The following is a 22,277-nucleotide window of genomic DNA, read 5'->3' as shown; positions in this document are numbered from 1 at the left end:
CCTGACAATGCACTCGGGCTATGTCAGGGTGACGCTCATAAGTACAGTAAACAGAGTTCTATAAAGGGAGAGGCTTAGCTAAGTGTTGTAGGGCTGTTTGCACGTTGTAAATACCCTTGTTCTGCACCGGGCTGCGCATTTTATGCCACAACACAACGTTCAGGATGACCAAATATCCTAACTGTAGCCCTGCGTACACGAGTACGCTGGAAAGTCTCCAGAGTTGTACATCATCCATACCGTCAATCTGCTTGTAGTAGGTTCGATTCTGCAAATAATACATCGTGACCAAATAAGCCGCTGACAGTGCATAATGTCGGCATATCCCACGCGGGGACAGATACCATTACTCTAGACTACTCAGTTGACACCTCCTGGAGCTGAGCCTCGCCTAGAACGGGAGCATGACATCATGGGAGTCTCCAGCGTTAGCTGGCCCTTCGTCCACCGTTGACGACAGGGATAGGGACAGTGAGGAGAGAGCGATTATCGGCGACCGCAACCCCGGTAGGTCTTTAGGCTGCTCCCCGCAAGCGTTCCGGTTTACATGCAATATACAGCGGACTCGGAGCGACGGCACAAGTGCGCTAGCCGTGCTCCATGTCCCTCGGCACGACGCCAGCGCGCATACTGACGTCGAAGCCCCCGCGGCTTCTCTCCGCGGTCCTCACCACCCTACTGCTCTACCACGCGCATACGTAACCCCGAACAGCGTACCTCGTGCAGTGCCGCCGTACCCCAATTCCCGATAGGTAGCAACACTAACTCCGCGTCCGACACCAAGTAGCTTAGATTAGTTCGTCGTTAATGCTCTTCCCGCACTAAATCCAGAACTGAGGGCCAGGCTTGCCAGTCCGCAAGGCCGCACCCTCCTATCTACCGAAGTCCCCCCGATCCGCGCCTATCCTACTTGCTACGGTGTCCTTGCTAACCTACTCACCTCACGCTGTCTCTCAGCCGCTCATCGGTTCTTCCTCGTCGCCTCTCCTTCTCCGCATACTGCACGTCGTTCGTCCTAGCCGTGTCGTCTCTCCTTGCGATCTTCCCGAGTCGCCCAGCTTCAATGGCGACCCTCTGCCTCCCTTCTAGATCCCTCGCGCTTGTGGCATCAGCCCGCTGGCTTGCATCCGCCACCAACTGACTGCTCGTTCACTCCTTCGTCACCGTCCTCTCGTCATGGTGACGCTGTCAAGTCGATCACCGTTCGCCCGTCATCACCCGGGTCACCGTCGTGGAGCTTGGCCACGAGAAAATCCCTACTACTACACGCCATCCCCGGCTGCGAGATCGTCCTCGATCTTGCCGTTATCCAGCAGCTCTTCGAACTGTTTTGCCGTGAGCCAACGCTTGCCCATCGGTCCACCCCGTCGAGTACTGTACTCCACTTGATGCTCCAATACATAGCGTCCGGCGCGATTACGCACGCGTCGCCTCGCCCGTTCAACAATGTAGCCTGCCGTGGCCACCTGCAACAACTCTGGCAGTGGTGCTGGCTGTCGCCGACGCCCTCGTCCCTGCAGCATCTCGACCACTCCCACCGTAACTGCACTTGCACCATCTCGTTCAGTGCCGTGGCCATCGCCTCGGACTTCGTCGTGCGGCTCGGTTGTCGGCCGTCCTTGCCCGACCGCTTGTCGCTCTCGCTCACCGACTTCCCTCGTGGCTTCGTCACCGGCACTACGCCTTCGTACTTCGGCACGTACACCGCCATGTAGCCCTTGATCGTCGTCTGGACCCACTTCCTCGGCTTCTGGGGCCTCCTGCTCGTCACGTGCAGCACGGCGCCGCGCAAGCCGTGCCTCTCGCGCTGTATCGGCTTCTCGTCGCCGTTGCTGCTTCTGCTTCTCGTCGCCGTTGCTGCTTCTGCTTCTCGTCGTCCTTGGCATCGTCGCCTGGGCGCGCCTTCCTCTTTCGCTGCCCGCTCCTTAGTGCTGCTTGGCGTTGCGTGGGTGCCCCAGTCGGCGCATTACCACCAGCGTCACCGTTCGCCACGACTATTCTCGGGTTCGTCGGTTCCAACGTGGCAGTCGCATCTGCCACCACCAGTCGTTCATCTTGTCCAGCGGCACCTTCTGCCCGTTCACCGGTATCGGTGCTTCTTCCAGCGCCACCACCGTTTCTCGTTTTACCCGCTGCGTCTCCGACAGGGCCAGCAGCTTCAGGTTCTGGTCCAGCTTCACGCAATGGCACCACTGTCACACTTGGCACTCTGTCGCTTGTGCCACTCGCACCTGGTCCTAGCAACGCTGCATTCGCCGCCCAGCCGTCGCCACGTGAACCAGTCTCGGCTTCGTCGTCTTCCTCCGCCAGCTCGGCGAGGATTCGTTCAGCAATCGCGCCCAGCGAGTCACTCGGGCAGCTGCTCGCCACCAGGAAGCTGCTGTGCGTCACCAAGTGCTCGCCTGTGTCGTCCCGCACAACCTCCATGTTGTCGAACCCAGCGTCCTGCACAACCTTGGCCGGTCCTACCCATTGATGGGCGAGCTTCGTGATGCCCTTGCCTCTGGGCGGCCGCAGCACCCACACCAAGTCACCTGGGGTGAACTCCCGGCGCTGCCTGACACGCCGATTGTAGAACTTCTCGCGGCGGCGTTGGTCCTTCTCCAGCGCCTTCCGTGCCGCTTCCGTCGCTCTCGCCATGTTCGCCACCAATCGCCGCTGGTACTCGGCGAACTCCCCGACCTGCCGCACACCGCTCACGCGCAGCAACTCGTTCGGGGCTCTCAGCCGTCTGTCCATCATGAGCTCGTTGGGGCTGAACCCCGTGCTCGTGTGTCTCGCGCCGTTGTACGCATAGGCCGCACACAGCAGCCACTGATCCCAATCATTTTGAGCCTCGGCCACGTAGAGCGCGACCATATCCTTCCACGAGCGATGAAATCGCTCGACGAGCCCTAGTAACGCCGGCCTGTACGGTACCGGCGTCGTCTGCTTCGCCTGCAGTGACTTCACCAGCGCTTCAATCACCGCGCCATTCAACTCAGGCGCGCCGTCCATGACGAGCTCGCGCATCGGCCCATACACCATCACAATCTTCTCCAAGATGAACTTGGCGATGTCCTTCGCCGTGTGGTTCGGGACCGCCGCCACTACCGCGTACCTCGTAGTGTAGTCGACCGCCGCAAGCACATAGCGGTAGCCGTCGGGCGTGACTGGTAGCGGGCCAGCCACGTCGAGCGTCCATCGATCACCAGCAGACCCTACACCTTGGCTCCGTAGCGGAGGGATGACCTCCTTCGGTCTTGCCTTCCTGCTCCCGCAGTCTCGACACGCACGCACCCATCGTCGCACATGCCCATGTCCGGTCACCAATAGTTCACCGCGATCCTCGCATACGTCTGCGGGGTTCGTAAGTGACAGGAGTAGATAGAATCGTGACTCTCGCGTACAAAGCGCCACCTTCCCCTTTCTTCATGTGCACGTCGACCACCGCGTCGTCGCCCACGCCCTCGAGTGCGCTCGCTTCGCTGCCGTCGCCTAGTCCAATGCCAGCTTCGTCACTAGCGCCGCCTCGCATCCGTCGTTCGCGCCCGTGTTGACGGCCGCCAGTAGTCACCGCGGAGAGTCTTGCTGCGCCATCCCCTGCGCTGAACATCTCCTGGCGCCTCGATACCGTCTCGTGAGTCACGGTGCTGCTGGAAACAGCTCGGGCTGGTCGCCCTTCGCCATCCCCAGCTGCAAACGTCACCTGCCTCCCTTGAGCCTTGGCCTGGTGCCGCCTCGCGTTCTGACCGTGCCTCCGTCTCTTTGTCTTCCGTTTCATGGCGTTGGGCCAGCCTTGTTGGTGGGTTGTGCGCCGTTCGTCTTCAATCTGCTTTCCCGGGTCCGGATCAGCGAGCTTCAAGGCCGGGTCCCTTACGCTCGCTGTCCGTTTCCCGGCTGCTTGCTCGTTCCTGACCCGTTCTGCCCGTACACCTCGGCGAGGTCCGCCTTCTTCACGTTGCAATCCCGGACGAAGTGCCCCTCCTTGTTGCAGTAATGGCACTTGGTCCCAGGGCGCGGCACGAACGGTGCCCGTGGTGCCCTCTGCTAACGCCGTTCACGGTACCGTTGAAGGCGCCCTTCACGCGTCTCGAACACCTCATCCTGTGTGGCATCTCGCGTGCCGTACACGGTCGCGTCGTGCTGACCTTCGACCTTTAACGCCTTGGCTCGCTGCCTGGCGTTCTGATCACCGCCTCCAGGCCGCTTGCCGCGTTCTCCGCCACTCGTCGTTTGAATCTTCGAATCTCCGCCCCGGGCAGCGCTTGTACCAGCGGGTACCAGTTCAAATCCTGGCGGTATCGCCCGCCACTACTCCGTCGCACTGGCTTTACCGGACAGCACCGGTCGCCCCGAGGTGTCGTACCTTGGTGGCCTCGCGGTCGTGCCCCACATCGGGCCGTACCCGCTCACCACACTCCCGAAGTTGCCGACCAATCCCGACTGCTCCTTGCTGCTCGGCGCTGTCACCGACGCCGACGCTGTCAAGGGCCCGCGCCCGTTCGTGGACTCGCGCTCGTCCCAGCGCGCCATTGCCGAGTCCAAGCCAACACCATAGCCCTCACCGTACTCGCCTACGTGTGGCACCGCCATGTTCACGGCCTCATTCAACGTTCGTGGACGATGTCCGCGCACGTGCGTCGCTCCCTCGCTGCTGCTCATTCCTTTCAAGAAGGCATTCACGAGCCAATCTTCGCCTACGTCGCCGCGCTCACCAATCTCCCGTAGAGACTGCGCGTACTCGACCAGTCTCTCTCCGCGCATCTGACGCCGCGCGTTGAGGAGATCGACCACCTCCGGCCCCGTGCGCTGCGTCATGTACTTGGCGCGGAGCATGTCGGCCAACGTGTTGATGTTCTCCTCCGACTCCGGTACCGACTCCATGACGGTCGCAAACCAGCGTTGCGCCTCGCCTTCCAAGTTCGACGCCACCTCGTGATACAACTGCTTGTCGCGCCACTCAACGCCCATGGTCACCGCCTGCCGCCGGACCTCGGCCCGCACAGTCTTGAGCCACATCGTGACCGGCATGGCATCATCCAGGCCCTTGAACTTCGTGAGCTTGAGGGACTTCGCCTTCTCGCGCACGATGATCGGTCGCGCTGGCTCCGCCCCACTCATCGTCGTCGTGACCGGTGTCGCTGGTCCACGCCCAGTTCCAGCACCACCAGGACCGCCGTCACCACCAGTCCCAGCTGCGTCTCCTCGACTCCCAGTCAGCGGCGTGATGATGGTCGCCTCCGCGCTCGTGTCGGTTCCCCTCGGCGTGTCCACGTTGGTGCCGGCGTTGCCACCGCCCGGCCCACGCTGAACGCCACTCGCATGAGAGTCGCCGTCTGATCCACGGCTTCCTCTCAACGTTCGTTGTCCGCTGTCAGAGCCGGTAGCGTTTCCACCTGCCGAGGTTCCGCCGCCCGATTGCCCGATCGTCGTCGCCGTCGGCGTGTCGCCCGACGCGCGCCGAATCTCGTCCGTCGACAGCATGACGGTGCCGCCATCCCCAGTCACCAAGGTGACAGCCGTCGTGTGCTGCCTCTTGGCCGCTTCAGCCGCCGCCGCCGTGGCTCGCTCCGCCGAGGCTGCGCGGCGTTGCGCACGCTCGTCTCTCGCCGATTCGTTTGTCGTCATCATGTCCGCTAGACACCACAGTAACACATCAATTAATCATACTCGTTCATCGTTTCGTTTTCGTTTTCGTTTCCGTTTCCGTTTCCGCTGCGGGGTCCACCCTCTCGACGCTAGACCCGCAAGAATCTCACGATCCCTGCACGGTTAGCCCGTGTACTGACCACCATGTCGGCATATCCCACGCGGGGACAGATACCATTACTCTAGACTACTCAGTTGACACCTCCTGGAGCTGAGCCTCGCCTAGAACGGGAGCATGACATCATGGGAGTCTCCAGCGTTAGCTGGCCCTTCGTCCACCGTTGACGACAGGGATAGGGACAGTGAGGAGAGAGCGATTATCGGCGACCGCAACCCCGGTAGGTCTTTAGGCTGCTCCCCGCAAGCGTTCCGGTTTACATGCAATATACAGCGGACTCGGAGCGACGGCACAAGTGCGCTAGCCGTGCTCCATGTCCCTCGGCACGACGCCAGCGCGCATACTGACGTCGAAGCCCCCGCGGCTTCTCTCCGCGGTCCTCACCACCCTACTGCTCTACCACGCGCATACGTAACCCCGAACAGCGTACCTCGTGCAGTGCCGCCGTACCCCAATTCCCGATAGGTAGCAACTCTGACTCCGCGTCCGACACCAAGTAGCTTAGATTAGTTCGTCGTTAATGCTCTTCCCGCACTAAATCCAGAACTGAGGGCCAGGCTTGCCAGTCCGCAAGGCCGCACCCTCCTATCTACCGAAGTCCCCCCGATCCGCGCCTATCCTACTTGCTACGGTGTCCTTGCTAACCTACTCACCTCACGCTGTCTCTCAGCCGCTCATCGGTTCTTCCTCGTCGCCTCTCCTTCTCCGCATACTGCACGTCGTTCGTCCTAGCCGTGTCGTCTCTCCTTGCGATCTTCCCGAGTCGCCCAGCTTCAATGGCGACCCTCTGCCTCCCTTCTAGATCCCTCGCGCTTGTGGCACCAGCCCGCTGGCTTGCATCCGCCACCAACTGACTGCTCGTTCACTCCTTCGTCACCGTCCTCTCGTCATGGTGACGCTGTCAAGTCGATCACCGTTCGCCCGTCATCACCCGGGTCACCGTCGTGGAGCTTGGCCACGAGAAAATCCCTACTACTACAATAACATGATTTAGTTAGCGATAGAGCAGATCAATCGTTAGCACTAGTATCCTTCGTACGTACAAAACATGAGCGGGATAATGACTTCCACGCAGTTTAGCAGGTCGACAAACTCTGCGATGTACAGCGCTCGTTTGAGCTCCTCGACATACTGAAGCTCCAACGTCTGTGAACTAACCCGTGAAACAGTGGCCTTCCGCTCCTTGTTTGCGAGGGATGGTTTCGGTGAAATTGCTGGACTTTCCTGCGAAAACCTGAACTATTGGTGACATTTTCAGCAATGAAGTGTGAATTGCAGCAAGTAGTGTAGACGACGGTGTCCAGGTACTGGCTTGCCGAGCGAATTTCTTGGGCGAGATCGTGTTCTGGATTTGCTTGTCGACCTTCTCCTCTCCCACGTCTGGGCCCCGTTTTATTCGCCCAGTCAAAGCCCCCATTCGTCGAACTTCGTTCCCACTATCACAGCGATGCACTCATCTGAAGTGCATCTACAGAGCCATTAGTTTAAACGATGGGGTGTTTTGCATACAGTATGCAACAAAGAGAGCACTTTCCACCTCGACATTGAGAATGACTCCCTCAGGATCTTCGTCGCTTAGATTTTCGCCATGCCATTTCGAAATATCAGGTTAAGAAGTGGTAGGAGCAGCGCAAACTCCGTTTTAAAGGTTGATGGGACTGTCGTGAAAAGTTAAAAGTGCGTAGGGCACACTACAACATGAACTTCCTGGCATACCATAACTTTCAGGGAGGTGGTTACCAGAGGCCATGCTACAGGATCGGTGCGAGATTGTTGCATTCGCGAAGCCATCGGGAACAGAAACAGCAACAGCCATACTGGTGACATGGTGGTAATGCTGAAGGGAAGTGGAAAGCCAGTAGTGAGAGTAAGGTTGTACATGAACCCGACCGTGATCAGCGGCACCGTGCATACTCCGAAGATAAGCATCACGTCGTGCAATACGAGCAGGTAATTGCTGTATTTGCAAGGTAGACTACTGTACTAAAACGGGTCAGGAAGTTTTTCTGTGAGAAGTTTAACGGGGCGGAATGTCCGAAAGAACTTCTCCCAAAGTGAAAACCGTTTGGCAAAGTTCCAGCACGGATGCGTGTGATGGAGATCGCGATCATGCACCCGCAGAGAAATGCTCGTGGAGTTGTTAACCAGTGGCATTAGTGGGAACTAGAAGCCTTTGAGCTCCAAGCCGGAGTGCTCCGCCACCTCCACATACGTCTTGTAAGCGACCAGCAGATGCAGTTGAAAATCCGAGAACGGAAACTCAAACCCCACGCCAAAAAAAATGGTAACATATTAGTGAGACAGAGGTCGACTCCATCTTGCTCGTACGTCGACAACGGGCACGGGTGCAGATGCAGGTGGTGGCGCTTGTACACGTTCTTGTAGCCAGGTGGAGTAGTGGCACACCCAGTGCATACTGAAGTGGAAGAAGTCGAACACGACCTCGAACAGCAGCGACTTTGGGATGAACCAGGCGTACTCAACCAAGGATCACCAGTCCACGCTGTCTTCCACGGCCGCAGCAGTCTGCTGTGCGAACCAGAAGGAGACGCACTCGGTAGGAACCACAAGCCACAGGATGAGGAGGTGTGGGATGGCTACGCCACATCGGCGCGTCACGAAACTGAAGTTTCAACCGTACGGTCTTAACTTAGCCTGGGTGGGATCAATCACTTCAATGTCTTACCACGCCACCTGACCATGTAAGTCTTACCGCCTGCATGTCAGTGCGTGGATAGTGGAGCCATGTCTACCTAGTACGACTAAATAGGGTTTTTTGGTGACGCAACTACTGTAATGGATGTCTACGCCTGAGACGCATATAGTTCGTGCCTTGGCTGTAGACGCACGTGACACAGCGACGAATTTCCCGACCAGTTCGTGTTTATTCAAGCTCCCAGGTCAAGACGACGACAAAAATGCACGCGATGGCTGCATGCATGGCAACAAAGTTGGTTGCGCTCTGGAGAGCGGTGCAAGTCGAGTTGCAAGGTAAGTACTCGACGCAGCGGGTTCAAGCGCTCTTCCAGTACCATGACTACGTCAGTAGCCTCCGAGTCCTCCTCGTACTGCTCGTGACGCCGCTGCCATGTTTTTTGTTGATTATGGCCGTCGACGCGGTGCCGCTGCGGCCGATCAGCGAAGGCGTTCACTCCAGCCAGCTCTTCTTTGTGCGAGCATTCGTGTGCTTCTGGATCGCCAGCATCACGGCGTACGGCCAAATCAAGCACATGGTGCCACCAGCTCCACTGTCGAATGCGAAGATCGTATACCTCGGTGGAATTGTTGCCGGGATCACTGTAACTGCGATGTACGCGCTTACACTCCTGATCGGGTACCCGCTGCCTTTCGGAATCGTGACTGTCTCGCCAGTGTGGGTGCATTTACTGCTGGCTCCGCTACTCTCATGGATGAAGAAGGCTCGTGCCGACCCTGCAGTGTGGTCGATGTGTATCAACCTGGTGAAGATCATGGTGTGCCAAGAATCGCTCATCTTCATCTACCCGACCTACTTTCATTTGTTTACAACGATTTCCAACAGTGACAAGGCAGCATTTTCGCTGCTGCTACCGGTCATGAAGATTATCTTGCGTGGTGTTATGGCTAGAACGGTTGTGCACCTGAAAGACGAAATCCCTCAGATCGTCGTCATCAATGTCGATCTATTTAGTGCGCTGTTCTCGACGTACTGCATGCAAAACGCACCCTCGCTGAAGACCACGGGCGTTCTCATGACTGCGAAAGCGATTCAGACATGTGTGTCCCTGTACGATATTGAAATCGTTGTGCAGCGCATGAAGGCTTTGAAAAAGCAGCGTGGAGTGGTGAAAAACGTGACCGTTCACAGCAAGCACCGAAACTCGAATGTGGACGCCAGTGCTGGGACTCGAAGGAGCTCTGGCGAAGGTCGAGTGTTGTCCTCGAATCTGTTTGCCTTGGTTCAGTCCTCGACGCGGAAGCTGTCACAGACGATTCAGCCGTTCAAGCAAATCGCCACAAGCCCTCAGAAAACGCACGGCTTGTTAGCATCAATTGCACCTTTACTATCGGAATTCGTCGATAATGATCGTCGTGGACCCACAAAGGAGACTGTAGTTGATGCTACTATTAGCAAGAGCGTCAGGTATCAGTATGTGCGAGAACTTCGAAGGGTGTTATACGTCACAGAGTTTGTGGTGCTGGTTAGCTACGTGGAGGTCGTCATTCCACTCATTTTCTGTACGTACGATTGCTTCCTCTCCTGACCTGACAGCAGCTCACGCTTTTGTTTTCATTTTGTGCAGCCGCTTACCTCTTTGGGATGTATCATCTCCCAAACCGAGCCTACTATGGCCAAATGGTTGGCATGGACGATATTCGGCTTCGCGACGCTTTAGCCAACGTGCTGCTCTATGCCGCGCTACAATTTGCGTCGATGGTTGTGTTGAACGTGGTGCTGTGGCAAAGATTGCAGATTTCAGCCTTTCACCAGCTGTCCTTCGTACTTGAGAAGCAGTGGAACCAAGTCCAGAACAGAATGATCTTGTGGGTTTTCTACAATGTCCAAGCCTCGTTGCAACACTTTGGTAAGTTGCTCGAATTGCCTTGCTTCGTTTGAGTATTACTGAGTGGTTGCGTGCATAACGTTAGGATCCGACTACACGTTCAAGTTTTTGTGGCTACGAGCGGCCTCCGACTAACTCAGTATTAAGGGGATACATCGCTTGTCCGCGTTTGCCAGATTTAACAACGATATCACGAATAGTATTATTAGATCCGAATTGTACGGAGCACTGAAATCGTGAATTAGCTACGTGTACTATTCATCCGTAAATGCGTTACAGGCCGAGTGGACGTAACTTGTTCGGCGCGACCACCGTGGGCCTCGAGTTTGAGTACGATCAAGAGCTTCGAAAGGTGTTATCCATTACGGAGTTCGTAGTGCTGCTGAACTACGTAGCAGTTGTGATTTTCTGTGAGTACGACACCGCAACTGTGTGAGAATGAAAACGACATTTGTACGGACAGTGGCATATTTGTTCACCATGTATCACCCACCTACCGAATCGCGCGTACTACGAGCAAATCGCAAACATGGACGAAGCGCGCTTACTCAGCACACTGTTCAACGTGTTGCTCAACTCAGGGCTTCAACTGGTTTCGCTAGCTGTTCTCAAGTATGTGCTGTGGCGCCAGATGAAGTTTTCAGTTTTCGTCGGTTGTCGTTCGTTCTGGAAAAGCAATGGAGGCAAGTGCAGCACAAAGTGGTGTTCTGGGTGCCCAGGCCTTACTCCAGGTGACACGACGGCAGTGCTAAAAGGTAGTGGGAAGCCAACGATGAGAGCGAGCGCATACGTCACGGCGGCAGTCAGACCTCCAACAACAGCTCCGCTAGCAACAGTCTGTTTGCAGGAAGCGGAGCTTTACAATATGTTTGGTACTCGCTGAGTGGAGTAACTCCCCTGGAGTTCGACCTGCGCCGCCAGGTTGTCTCGCCCAAGCACCACCACGGAGCTTTGGGTCATTTCAACAGCTGCAGTCCGACCTGCACGTGACGACCTTCTCCCCTCCTTTTTTCTGCCACGTCCCATTCCGTTAGACGCACACAAGCTCCGTCCTCCAAAGCGTCTCACTTCAACTTGCCTTTATGTGCCACACACCGAAAACATCTTCCTTAACTTCGCAGTATCACCACCTTAAGTTCGATTCCCAGTCTCCAAATCCGAGGAAGAAGCGCTGTCGGCACCTCCCCGAGTCTTGCATCTCTCTCGTCTCGTAGCTCCCTCCACAGCGCGTCCCGGCGCGTCCAAACCTGTGCATCCGCTGAGCCTTCGTCTCCTCTACCAGCACATACCGGAATCGCCCCCCTTCTCGCCATGGACGAGTCGCTACTGGCTGCCAACGACGACCACCTGGCCCACGCCGAGGAAGAAGACGAATTGCTCTGGAACGAGCTCAAGGATGACCACCGCGCGCGCCCTTTCGGTGGATCAGGCAGCCAGGACTCGGCTCTAGGCGGTCACGCCGGTCCAGCGTCCGCGTCGGCCGCGCCGCTGCCGTCGCTGCGCGTCAACGTGCACCTGCCCGCCATCTCGACGCTGTTCCGCGAGGTGCTGGACACGGCCAAGACGGCGCTGCCGGGCGCCCAGCGACGCGGCAACGGACAGAGCGGCGCTCCGTCTGGCGGGCGCGTGTCACCCGTGCCCGACCGGTTCGGCAACGTGGCCAACCTGGACGCGTTCCTCATCACGCTGTACAACTACTACTACCACAAGGGCTTCTGGAGCATCGTGGTGGTGGAGCTCGTGGGCCTCGTCACGGGGCTGTTTAGCGTGCTGCTGTCCAGCTTCCTGCTGGGCTGCGTGCAGTGGGGGCCGCTGCTGGAGTGCCACCGCCACCCGGAGAGCGGCGGCTGCAAGCAGGAGATGGAGCACTACATCACGTGCAGAGCGGACAGCAACGGGCTGCTCGGCCTCATTGGGGCGTTCTACTTTGCCATGTTCTTCGTGTACTGGGTGTCCAGAGCGTTCCAGCTCATTGGCACGCTGAGAGACACCAGGGAGATGGAGGTGTTCTTCAAGGAGCGGCTGCGCATCGATGAACGGCAGGTGCAGACGATCGCCTGGGACGAAGTGGTCACGAGAGTGCTGGATCTGGTCAATGGGGCCAACGCGCCCGTCAACATGAGGCAGCTGTCGTCGTACAAGCTGCAGATCGACCCGGCGCTGCTGTCGTCGCCCCACGACTTCGCGAGGCGCATCATGCGGCGCGACAACTACCTGATCGCCTTCATGAACCACTCGCTGTTCCAGAGCAAAAACTTACTGCCCACGTCGCTGCAGTTCCTGTCCACGTCGCACATCATGTGCTCGAGGAACATGGAGGCGAACCTGAATATCTGTCTGCTGGACCAAATGTTCGACGCGGACTTGAACCTGGCTCCGTCGGTGATCCACAATGTGGAAATGCTCAAGAAACGCTTCGTGATCGCGGGTGTGCTTAACTTTGTGCTGGCGCCGTTTATCCTGCTGTACCGCCTCTCCAGGTTCTTCTTCCTGGCAGCTCAGGAATGGCAGACGAATCACGTGCACTACTTCGGCACGCGTCGCTGGTCAGCATACGCTATCTGGCGCTTCCGAGAGTACAATGAGCTCCCGCACGTTCTTGATGCGCGTATGGCACGCTCGTACTCACTGGCTGACCGCTATCTCGGCATGTTTCCGGCTGGTGCACTGGCGATTATTGCTGGAGGTATTTCATTTTGTGCGAGTTCGCTGATGGCGGTGTTAATCCTTGTGAGTCTTTTGGAGGAGTCTGTACTGCTCGAGACAACCCTGATGGGCCATGAACTGCTTTGGTACCTGACTGTCTCGACCGGTGTATTCGCGCTCTCGCGATCGTTCACGTCGTCAACCTCGCCATTCTTGATTAATGGCGACTGCGAAGAGACCATGATGCAGGTCTCCGCAGAGACACACTATTTTCCAAAGGAGTGGCGGGGCCAGTGCCACTCGTTCGAAGTGCGAGACGCGTTTACGGTGTTGTTCCCGTACAAGGCTGTGCTTTTCGCCGAGGAATGTGTGTCAGTCTTGCTGGCGCCGTACATCTTGTGTGTCTCGCTCCCCAGACTTTCTCGTGAGATCCTTCTCTTTCTGCGCTCGCACTCTCTTGTGCACCCGAGCACCGGTGCGGTGTGTCGTTTCGCCGAGTTTGATTTCAAGGAGTACGGCAACGACGCTAAGATGGAGAGCTCGTTTATCAATTTCAAGCAGAACCACCCGAAGTGGGTCGGTGCTCGTGAGGGCGAAGCGCTTATGCAGCGTCTGGGCAAGCTGAAGGAGGAAGAGATGGAGAAGTCCATGCGGATGGGTGACACCATGATGTACAGCAGTCACATGTCGATGTCGCAGCAGCTCATGCAGTCCCAAGCTATCCAGAACGCGATGGGGGGTGGGCGCATGAGCGGATACATGCCTCAGGACAATGAGTTTTACTGGTTGGAGAAGGTGGGGTTTCCTAGACTGTGCATTATCATTGCCAATATGCTCGCGGTACCAGTATTGACTTTCTTTTTTGTTGGGTGTTTTGTGTTGTTCAGCTTCACCAGCAGGGTCGGTTGGCTGAGCTGGATCTGGAGGGTATGAAAGGAAACCCTGCCGACAGCATCTCGATCTCAAGCCTCGGCTCTCCGTGAAGTGAAACCCCCAACAAGATTAACGGTAAATATACACGGTGTTGTTGCTGCATTCGACAATGAAGTGACATTCATCACACGGAAGAACATATTCTCCTACATCTTGTTCCGCTACACGCTTGTACACGAAGAACCTCGCTACGAAATCTGAAGCCGTGTGTCGAACAAACGGTATCGCACGGCTGTGGCAGGTTCCCCGGCGCCATCGCGTGAAGGTGGCAACGACACCAAGTAGGACTTGATACACCAGTGAAAAGCCTCGGGAGATCGCGACAGCGCTGCAAAACGCTTCTCCAGCAGCGTCTTGGAGCTGGTGCTTCTGGTGAGATCGCACGGAGGAATCCCGTGAAGAAAGTGCTCCTACCAAAAACCCACGAGGTGTCAGACAGACCACACAGAAAGGAGTAGTTAGAGGCACTTACTGCATCTTTGCCGTACACGATGATGTTCAGGGAATCCGATCCGTCCTCTACAGTGAGGGCGAACGAGTAAATGTACTCGCTGTGACTACCAGGTTTGAGCTTGCAGATCTTCTCGACATCCGCTGGCCAAATGCTGCGTACCCTAGCGCAGCAATGGAACTTCCGAGGTGTCTTAGTAGAGCGGAGGATTTCTTGTAACGAGGCCACTGGGGCTTTCTCCTTGATGTGATCGGGGATTACCGTAGTAACCCGTGCTAGACTTGCAGCAGTATGTTTTTGGTCCTGGCGTACCTCAGTTTGACCTCCTTCATTAGACGGCATGGTACTTGCTGGGCTTGATTCGTTCGTCAACGAAAGACGATGATTTACGTCGAGTGTGAAATCGGGCATCAGCACTAGAGATGTTACTTCCCTGAAGCGTAGTATCTCTCTGCCTCCTGGTGGATTCGCTGTCCCAGGCACAGGTTCGTCAGTTCCCACTGCCAAATTGCGGAAACGGCACCACTGTCCAACCATTCCATCGACGAAGCCCATATCACGAACGACGGTCCAGCACGAAGACATGATCAATTCCTTTAGCATTCCATTTATGGGAACGGAAGCCCCGTGATCTTCCAGTGCACGTACGAGAGTCGAGTCTGATTCCGCTGAACTTCCTGAACCGTCCCAAACGATCAGCCGAGTGGGCTCCTCAGAGTCGTCCAGGTGCAGGACACGCACGACAAGGTCGATAAAGTTCTCAGCAAACCTCAACTCGGCCAAGAGCTTGGGCGCCAGAGCACACCCCTGTGGTAAAGTAGCATCCTCGGCTAGACTGTTTCGCGCCCAGGTTCTATTGAGCGAAACATTCTCACGTGTCAGCACGCAAGCCAGAAGCGGTGGAAAGAAATACCCTTACATGAGCTGGCGAACTCGCTGCTCGTCGGAAGCTTCAAATGTCCAGTTGTCCGAGCATGTAAGCTGCTCTAGTTTGCCGTCAGTTTGCTCTCGGACAACAAGGTGTCGTGAACCTCGTGGTCTGTAAACACGAGCCTGTTAGTTTCGGGGCCTAATGATTTATCGTTTAAAGCGCGACAATGCTTACAGGCAGAGGCCTTGGATCTTGTCCTGGTATTGCTGGATCTTTACTTTGTGAAAGCGAATAATATCACCGACGTACTACCAAACCAAAGACAGACGTGGTCAGCAGAAGCAATCAGTAGCTTTGAGCGCATGCCACTGCGCACCTTGATTTTCGGCATTTGAGCGATCATTGGGTAGAAGATATTGATCTGAATTGCTTCCGCGCGCGTAGGGCAACTCTCATCTATCACGCTTACAGTCATCTGTGCAAATCCAATCTTCCGTTAGCCATATTATTTCGCTGATCATGACCGCACAAGAAACTTACGCAGAAATCACGTCCGCTAGTCTTCTTGGGTAGCGTTACATTGACAACAACACCGTAGATATCGGCGTATCCATCCACCAACTCAGCCAAGGATGAGTAGCGATACATTGGCGACGTAAGTTTTGCTTCGCCAAGAGTTCGCTTCCCGTAGTTCGGTTTCTACAAAGCACGCAACAACCGGTGTATTGTCAACGGAGAGCCACCGTGCACGAACAAGCCAGCTTCTAAACTACCTTTTTCGGTTGTGGCTGGACTTGAATCTGAGTTTGTCTTGTTGGTTGCGCTGCATCAATAATACACCATGAATCAAACTAGGAGCATCTAACTGAGCAAAATGTCCGCATGGATGCCTACCTGTGTGTAAATCGCGCGTGGAGATGGTTTTGGATGGCAGGTACTTCAGCTGATCCGACTGCGGCAGTCGCTGAGGTTCCTCGAAGGCCACCTCCACACTCAAACTATGCGGAAAAGTAAACAGCCGCGGCTTCCTTTCAAGTGTCTTCTTCAAAATGTCCCTCTCCGCGACGACGGCGCATGACACGCGCTCCTCCGTCTCCGCTCCGGCCTCCCACTCTAATGCCACGAGTCCTCGTCCACTAATCCGAAGTTTGAACTGCAGAACCGCAAAAAACTTAATTTCCCAGGATGGATGAAAAAGGAAAAAAAATGTGCGGAGGCACTTGCGTGGCGTTTGAGGAACTGCATCTTGGTCGCCCACTTGTCGTAAAAGAACACCAGACACGTCTCGAATGTCGAGCGTACTCTCCAATAAAATGAAAATAACACTAATAAGGTTAAGGAAAACATCAATATTCTACACTGCATCTTTTCCCTCTACTGAGGATAATAATAATAATTGTTGATTGGGAAAAGGATATGGTTCTCGACTACGACGGCCACCAACTGAGACGCGTCCCGCCCGCACGGGCCCACACCAGGGCCGAACGTTCCCAGCTCTCCATTTGCCGACTCTGCGGCTCCATCACTCGATGCTTGGCGCAGCGATTGCAGCGGATACGCGCGCTTCACGGTGCCCCTAACGACACGCTGGCCGTCGACCAGCTCCATTTTTGGGCAACGCTTATGAAAATGGCGCCAAAACCAGTTTTCGGTATACCGGTAAGTAGAGCAGTAAACCGGAAATTATGAGAAGAACAGCTGGGTTTTGGAGGACGTCCAACAGGATCGTTTTATTTGACACGCAACATCGTACAAAACCATTACATGGGGTCCTTCTAGCGGCGACGGCGCTCCTCGTACTCTGCCTGGATCTCCTCGTTGGTCTTGCCCGCCGTCTCCGGCACGAGCTTGAGCGACAGGACGTAGAAGATGACGAGCAGCACCGTGAAGGGCGTGTAGCTCCAGTCGTCGAAGGCGTCGGCCAGGTACGGGTAGCCCACGCCGACGATGAGGTTGCAGAGCCAGTTGGCGCCGATGCAGATGGAGGAGGCGCTGGCGCGCACCGAGTCCGGGAACATGTCGGCAGTCATGACCCAGACGAGCGGACCCAGCGTGACGCCGAAGACGATGACGTAGAGCGCCGTGAAGACGATGGAGAGCGCCGACACGTCGACGAGGAAGGCGACGGTCATGCCGATGGACATGACGACCATGCCGGCGATGCCCCAGAGGATCATGTTGCGGTTGCCGAAGCGCGTGGACAGCACGCCCGTGAAGAAGGCCGGCCAGATGTTGATGAAGTCGATGATGAGCGTGCCAACGCGCGAATCCGAGATGCCGGCGTCCGAGAAGATGTTGCCCGAGTAGTAGAAGACGGCGTTGATGCCCGAGAGCTGCTGCGTGCAGGACAGCAGGAGCGCGCCAAGGAACTGCAGGCGGTATTTGGGCGACCAGATCGACTCGGCGGGCTGCGAGCTGGTGGCGTATCCGGCCTCGGCCTCGCTCGGCTGCTTGTTAGCCTCGAGCCAGCCCAGCGCGGTCTGCACGTGCTCCTCGCCGTACAGGCGCGTAATGACCTGCCGGGCCTCCTCGCGGCGGTTCTTCATGAGCAGCCACGCGGGGCTCTCGACGGACAGCGAGGGCGACAGCACCATGAAGATGACGGCCAGCACGATGGGGAAGCCGGCCATGTAGCGCCATCCATCGCCGCTGTCGGCGAAGAAGAAGCAGATGGCCGGCACCAAGATGCCGATGGTGGTGGAGATCTGCAGGCCGAGGCCGAGGTGGCTGCGGAGGTGCGGCGGCGACAGCTCGTTCACGTACGCGCCGATGGTGCCGGTGGCGGCGCCCGAGGCGATGCCGGAGACCGCGCGGCCGACGGCGAAGAGCCAGATGTTGGAGACGGCGGCCTGAATGACGGCGCCGCCGATCATGAAAAAAGCAGTTGAAGAAGAGCAGCTTCTTGCGGCCCATGATGTCGCTGAAGTAGCCGCAGAGCAGACTGCCGCACATGGCACCGAAGATCCACGCGTTGACGGCGAAGGTCCACTCGAGCTTGGAGTGGCCGCTGAAGAGCGTGCAGGTGCCCGGGACGACGGGACGCGCATTGCACTCGTCCGTGTTGTTGTAGTCGGACAGGTTGAGCTGCGAGGTGGACCATCCGCTCTGGAAGGGCTGCAGCAGGGCCAGCAGCACGCTCGTGTAGAGGATGCGGTTGGGCTTGATCTGGAGCGCGGCAGCCTTGTTGGCGTCGTCGAAGGCGACGTCGGCCTTGGGCGTGGAGACCTCGTTGTAGACGTCGTCGGGGTGCGGCGGCATGGTTGGCAGGTGGAGGGCGTTCAGCAACTACTACTGTGCGTAGGCGAGGTTGGCTTGAGCGTTGCGCGTCCGAATGGAAAATGAACAGAGTTCGAGTGGTGGCCAATTCAATAATAAGATCGATGGATCACTGGCAAAGAGCGTTGTCATTGTTGGTTTGCTTTTGTAGTTCTATATCTTTATGTACGCGTCTCTTTCTTGATTGATTGGGTTGCTCTTACTGTGCTGAGAGCTCGTCCGGGTGCCGGCTCTTATGCCTGGAGCTGGCATCGTAGAGATGTCTAAAGTTTTCTTTTTCGTCCTCGGCAGCAGTCTTTCGTTCATTAGCAAGCGCGAGGTGTCCGTATGTTGCAGATCAAGAGGATGCGATTACGGCAAAATGCTGCACCAAGACCCGAGCCAACGTGGATTCGCTCCGCGCTGCTTCAACGCCACCGAGTTGATTTATTTCACAAAGATTGGGCCGCAGCAGGCGTTCCTGGCGGTCATCGGTGGCGACTTGACTCGCTTGCTCGCGTTGCACTGGCTCAGAGTTCTTGTGGACACTTGAGCAGCTCAGATGGACACCTACAAAACTGAAGCTCAATTAAAAGATGGGCCATTTATGTTCGATCGATTACTCCACTCGATTCGACACTCGATTGTGATTGTCTTGCGGCAAGGGGATCCGTTCTCAGGAGCGAAGCGCCCCGACAATCGTTCAGAGACTTCAGCTTTGCGGCATGCGGTGCGAATGGCACCACGCATGGTGTAGTCGACACTTTCCGGCACCAAGCAGCACCGAGTTAAGTGAGCGTAAATACAATCCGCGAGTCGTATCTAGTTAGCTGAATGAGCTCCATGTTGAAGTGGCAAAACCGGACGCACGTCAAAGGTCGACCCCAGACGGTCCGCCTTGAGATCCCCGAGAGCATCGACGGGTCACAACAAGGTCAGCTCACCGAAGGCTGCAAGCGCTGCATCCTTTTCCTGCTAGGGCTCCTACGCATGGGCTCCTGGCTCCGACCGGGCTCGAGCCTCAGACCAGCTCGTGATCGTCTTCCTGTCACATTGGCCCGATCTATGTGAAATAAATCAAATGGACGAGTCCGCTTCAAACGAGCGCGCTGTCCGGGCAGCTTGGCGTAATCGCCCGTGCATGTAGGCACGACTACAGTCGTGTGTAGGCACGACTCCGAGTCACACATTGCAACTCCACGGCAGATCCTGGTTGACAAGAGCTTTCGATAGAACAGCTCCAACTGCAACATCGACGTCTGCTCGCCAAGCACCAGAAGTGTACACAGTTTGCCGCCACCAGTTCGACATGCGCTGCGCTAGTGTACTAGTAGCGCATAGTAACTCCAACAGCATTCACGATCTCATTTTCCATTCGGACGCACAACGCTCAAGCCAACCTCGCCTACGCACAGTAGTAGTTGCTGAACGCCCTCCACCTGCCAACCATGCCGCCGCACCCCGACGACGTCTACAACGAGGTCTCCACGCCCAAGGCCGACGTCGCCTTCGACGACGCCAACAAGGCTGCCGCGCTCCAGATCAAGCCCAACCGCATCCTCTACACGAGCGTGCTGCTGGCCCTGCTGCAGCCCTTCCAGAGCGGATGGTCCACCTCGCAGCTCAACCTGTCCGACTACAACAACACGGACGAGTGCAATGCGCGTCCCGTCGTCCCGGGCACCTGCACGCTCTTCAGCGGCCACTCCAAGCTCGAGTGGACCTTCGCCGTCAACGCGTGGATCTTCGGCGCCATGTGCGGCAGTCTGCTCTGCGGCTACTTCAGCGACATCATGGGCCGCAAGAAGCTGCTCTTCTTCAACTGCTTTTTCATGATCGGCGGCGCCGTCATTCAGGCCGCCGTCTCCAACATCTGGCTCTTCGCCGTCGGCCGCGCGGTCTCCGGCATCGCCTCGGGCGCCGCCACCGGCACCATCGGCGCGTACGTGAACGAGCTGTCGCCGCCGCACCTCCGCAGCCACCTCGGCCTCGGCCTGCAGATCTCCACCACCATCGGCATCTTGGTGCCGGCCATCTGCTTCTTCTTCGCCGACAGCGGCGATGGATGGCGCTACATGGCCGGCTTCCCCATCGTGCTGGCCGTCATCTTCATGGTGCTGTCGCCCTCGCTGTCCGTCGAGAGCCCCGCGTGGCTGCTCATGAAGAACCGCCGCGAGGAGGCCCGGCAGGTCATTACGCGCCTGTACGGCGAGGAGCACGTGCAGACCGCGCTGGGCTGGCTCGAGGCTAACAAGCAGCCGAGCGAGGCCGAGGCCGGATACGCCACCAGCTCGCAGCCCGCCGAGTCGATCTGGTCGCCCAAATACCGCCTGCAGTTCCTTGGCGCGCTCCTGCTGTCCTGCACGCAGCAGCTCTCGGGCATCAACGCCGTCTTCTACTACTCGGGCAACATCTTCTCGGACGCCGGCATCTCGGATTCGCGCGTTGGCACGCTCATCATCGACTTCATCAACATCTGGCCGGCCTTCTTCACGGGCGTGCTGTCCACGCGCTTCGGCAACCGCAACATGATCCTCTGGGGCATCGCCGGCATGGTCGTCATGTCCATCGGCATGACCGTCGCCTTCCTCGTCGACGTGTCGGCGCTCTCCATCGTCTTCACGGCGCTCTACGTCATCGTCTTCGGCGTCACGCTGGGTCCGCTCGTCTGGGTCATGACTGCCGACATGTTCCCGGACTCGGTGCGCGCCAGCGCCTCCTCCATCTGCATCGGCGCCAACTGGCTCTGCAACCTCATCGTCGGCGTGGGCTACCCGTACCTGGCGGACGCCTTCGACGACTGGAGCTACACGCCCTTCACGGTGCTGCTCGTCATCTTCTACGTCCTGTCGCTCAAGCTCGTGCCGGAGACGGCGGGCAAGACCAACGAGGAGATCCAGGCAGAGTACGAGGAGCGCCGTCGCCGCTAGACAGCCATCCGTGAATGTCGATTAGTGTAGCGGGACAGATTCATGTTTCTTCGAGCCAATATCATGTTAGTTTCTATTGAGCAGCAGTTTCCAAATAAGGTGCGAACAACTCCATCATGTGCTTGAGCTCGCTCTCCTGGCTGGGGTTCGACAGAATCTGGAGCAAGTACGAGGAACCAGACAGCTGTCTGACGACTTGTGTAGCGGTGGAAACGAGTTCCATCTTTTGAATTTCTTTGCAATGGCGGACGTACGCGAGAAGGTGATGAAGTACTTGCAAGAAACACCGGAATGCTGCAACTGCGATGTTTCCTCTCGGAAGGGCAACGAAAAGGGTGAGGAGATTGTCCTGTAGCGCGTTAAATCGTTCCAACTGATAGCGCGCAAACACACTGACATCTTCGAATGTGGTGGCCATGTTCCTGTCGGTTGCAATAAGCACTGATCGCTTCGCTTCGCTTGAAAAACAGCCCAGAACAGAGGTCACCAATTTCTGGACTGCACCTTCGACATGAGAAGTAAAGCCACGACGATTGATTTCTTCCAGGACGAGTGCCAAGCTGCGCGCCTGCAGGCTTGAATAGGGGTCGAAGTAGGTTGCAACAGCAGCACGAACCTTCTCTAGTAGCACATCACGAATTTGATACAGAATTGGCCCGTTGGCGCTTTCGCTGCCATTGCTTTTTCGTCGGAGGTGTTGGTGCAAGACTCGAAACCAAGTGAAATCATCTAGCGACCAGCTTCTCCCCAGCTCCATCTTTGCGTCTGCTACACCCAGTGGATCCCAATAAACCAACTCTGCTTGCACGTAAGGAGCAAAAAGCTTCTCCTGTGCGAGCTCGCAGTACGCGTTCTTGTACACTTCCGGGAATTTAGCCTTCCATTCCTGAAAGCGGCC

At 56.9% G+C, this 22,277-nt stretch overlaps 5 protein-coding genes across 5 annotated transcripts; 3 read left to right on the top strand and 2 right to left on the bottom strand.

Moving 5' to 3' along the window:
* Nucleotides 1-8,979: 8,979 nt before the first annotated feature.
* On the top strand, nucleotides 8,980-10,428 carry IUM83_06341 (ABCG transporter ABC Superfamily; the record flags this gene model as incomplete). The annotated part of the gene is made up of 4 exons (XM_067930539.1): nucleotides 8,980-9,872; nucleotides 9,936-9,967; nucleotides 10,033-10,314; nucleotides 10,379-10,428. 4 exons carry the CDS (start codon nucleotides 8,980-8,982, stop codon nucleotides 10,426-10,428), a joined length of 1,257 nt encoding a protein of 418 aa, XP_067800276.1.
* A 1,176-nt stretch (nucleotides 10,429-11,604) lies between these two features.
* On the top strand, nucleotides 11,605-13,922 carry IUM83_06340 (putative autophagy-related protein; the record flags this gene model as incomplete). Its single annotated transcript, XM_067930538.1, has 2 exons — nucleotides 11,605-13,734; nucleotides 13,827-13,922. 2 exons carry the CDS (start codon nucleotides 11,605-11,607, stop codon nucleotides 13,920-13,922), a joined length of 2,226 nt encoding a protein of 741 aa, XP_067800277.1.
* A 138-nt stretch (nucleotides 13,923-14,060) lies between these two features.
* IUM83_06339 (putative telomere binding protein) lies at nucleotides 14,061-16,802 on the bottom strand (the record flags this gene model as incomplete). The annotated part of the gene is made up of 12 exons (XM_067930537.1): nucleotides 14,061-14,282; nucleotides 14,345-14,486; nucleotides 14,972-15,000; nucleotides 15,065-15,176; nucleotides 15,243-15,362; nucleotides 15,429-15,502; nucleotides 15,571-15,669; nucleotides 15,735-15,893; nucleotides 15,968-16,017; nucleotides 16,089-16,347; nucleotides 16,419-16,492; nucleotides 16,613-16,802. 12 exons carry the CDS (start codon nucleotides 16,800-16,802, stop codon nucleotides 14,061-14,063), a joined length of 1,530 nt encoding a protein of 509 aa, XP_067800496.1.
* A 167-nt stretch (nucleotides 16,803-16,969) lies between these two features.
* IUM83_06338 (Major Facilitator Superfamily (MFS)) lies at nucleotides 16,970-18,452 on the bottom strand (the record flags this gene model as incomplete). Its single annotated transcript, XM_067930536.1, has 2 exons — nucleotides 16,970-18,092; nucleotides 18,145-18,452. 2 exons carry the CDS (start codon nucleotides 18,450-18,452, stop codon nucleotides 16,970-16,972), a joined length of 1,431 nt encoding a protein of 476 aa, XP_067800524.1.
* A 1,445-nt stretch (nucleotides 18,453-19,897) lies between these two features.
* On the top strand, nucleotides 19,898-21,379 carry IUM83_06337 (Major Facilitator Superfamily (MFS); the record flags this gene model as incomplete). Its single annotated transcript, XM_067930535.1, has 1 exon — nucleotides 19,898-21,379. One exon carries the CDS (start codon nucleotides 19,898-19,900, stop codon nucleotides 21,377-21,379), a length of 1,482 nt encoding a protein of 493 aa, XP_067800450.1.
* Nucleotides 21,380-22,277: the final 898 nt, after the last annotated feature.

This window comes from Phytophthora cinnamomi (genome assembly GCF_018691715.1).
Source record: "Phytophthora cinnamomi strain GKB4 chromosome Unknown Contig1, whole genome shotgun sequence".
Classification (NCBI taxonomy): domain Eukaryota; phylum Oomycota; class Peronosporomycetes; order Peronosporales; family Peronosporaceae; genus Phytophthora; species Phytophthora cinnamomi.
This window is presented reverse-complemented; position numbering and strand designations above follow the sequence as displayed.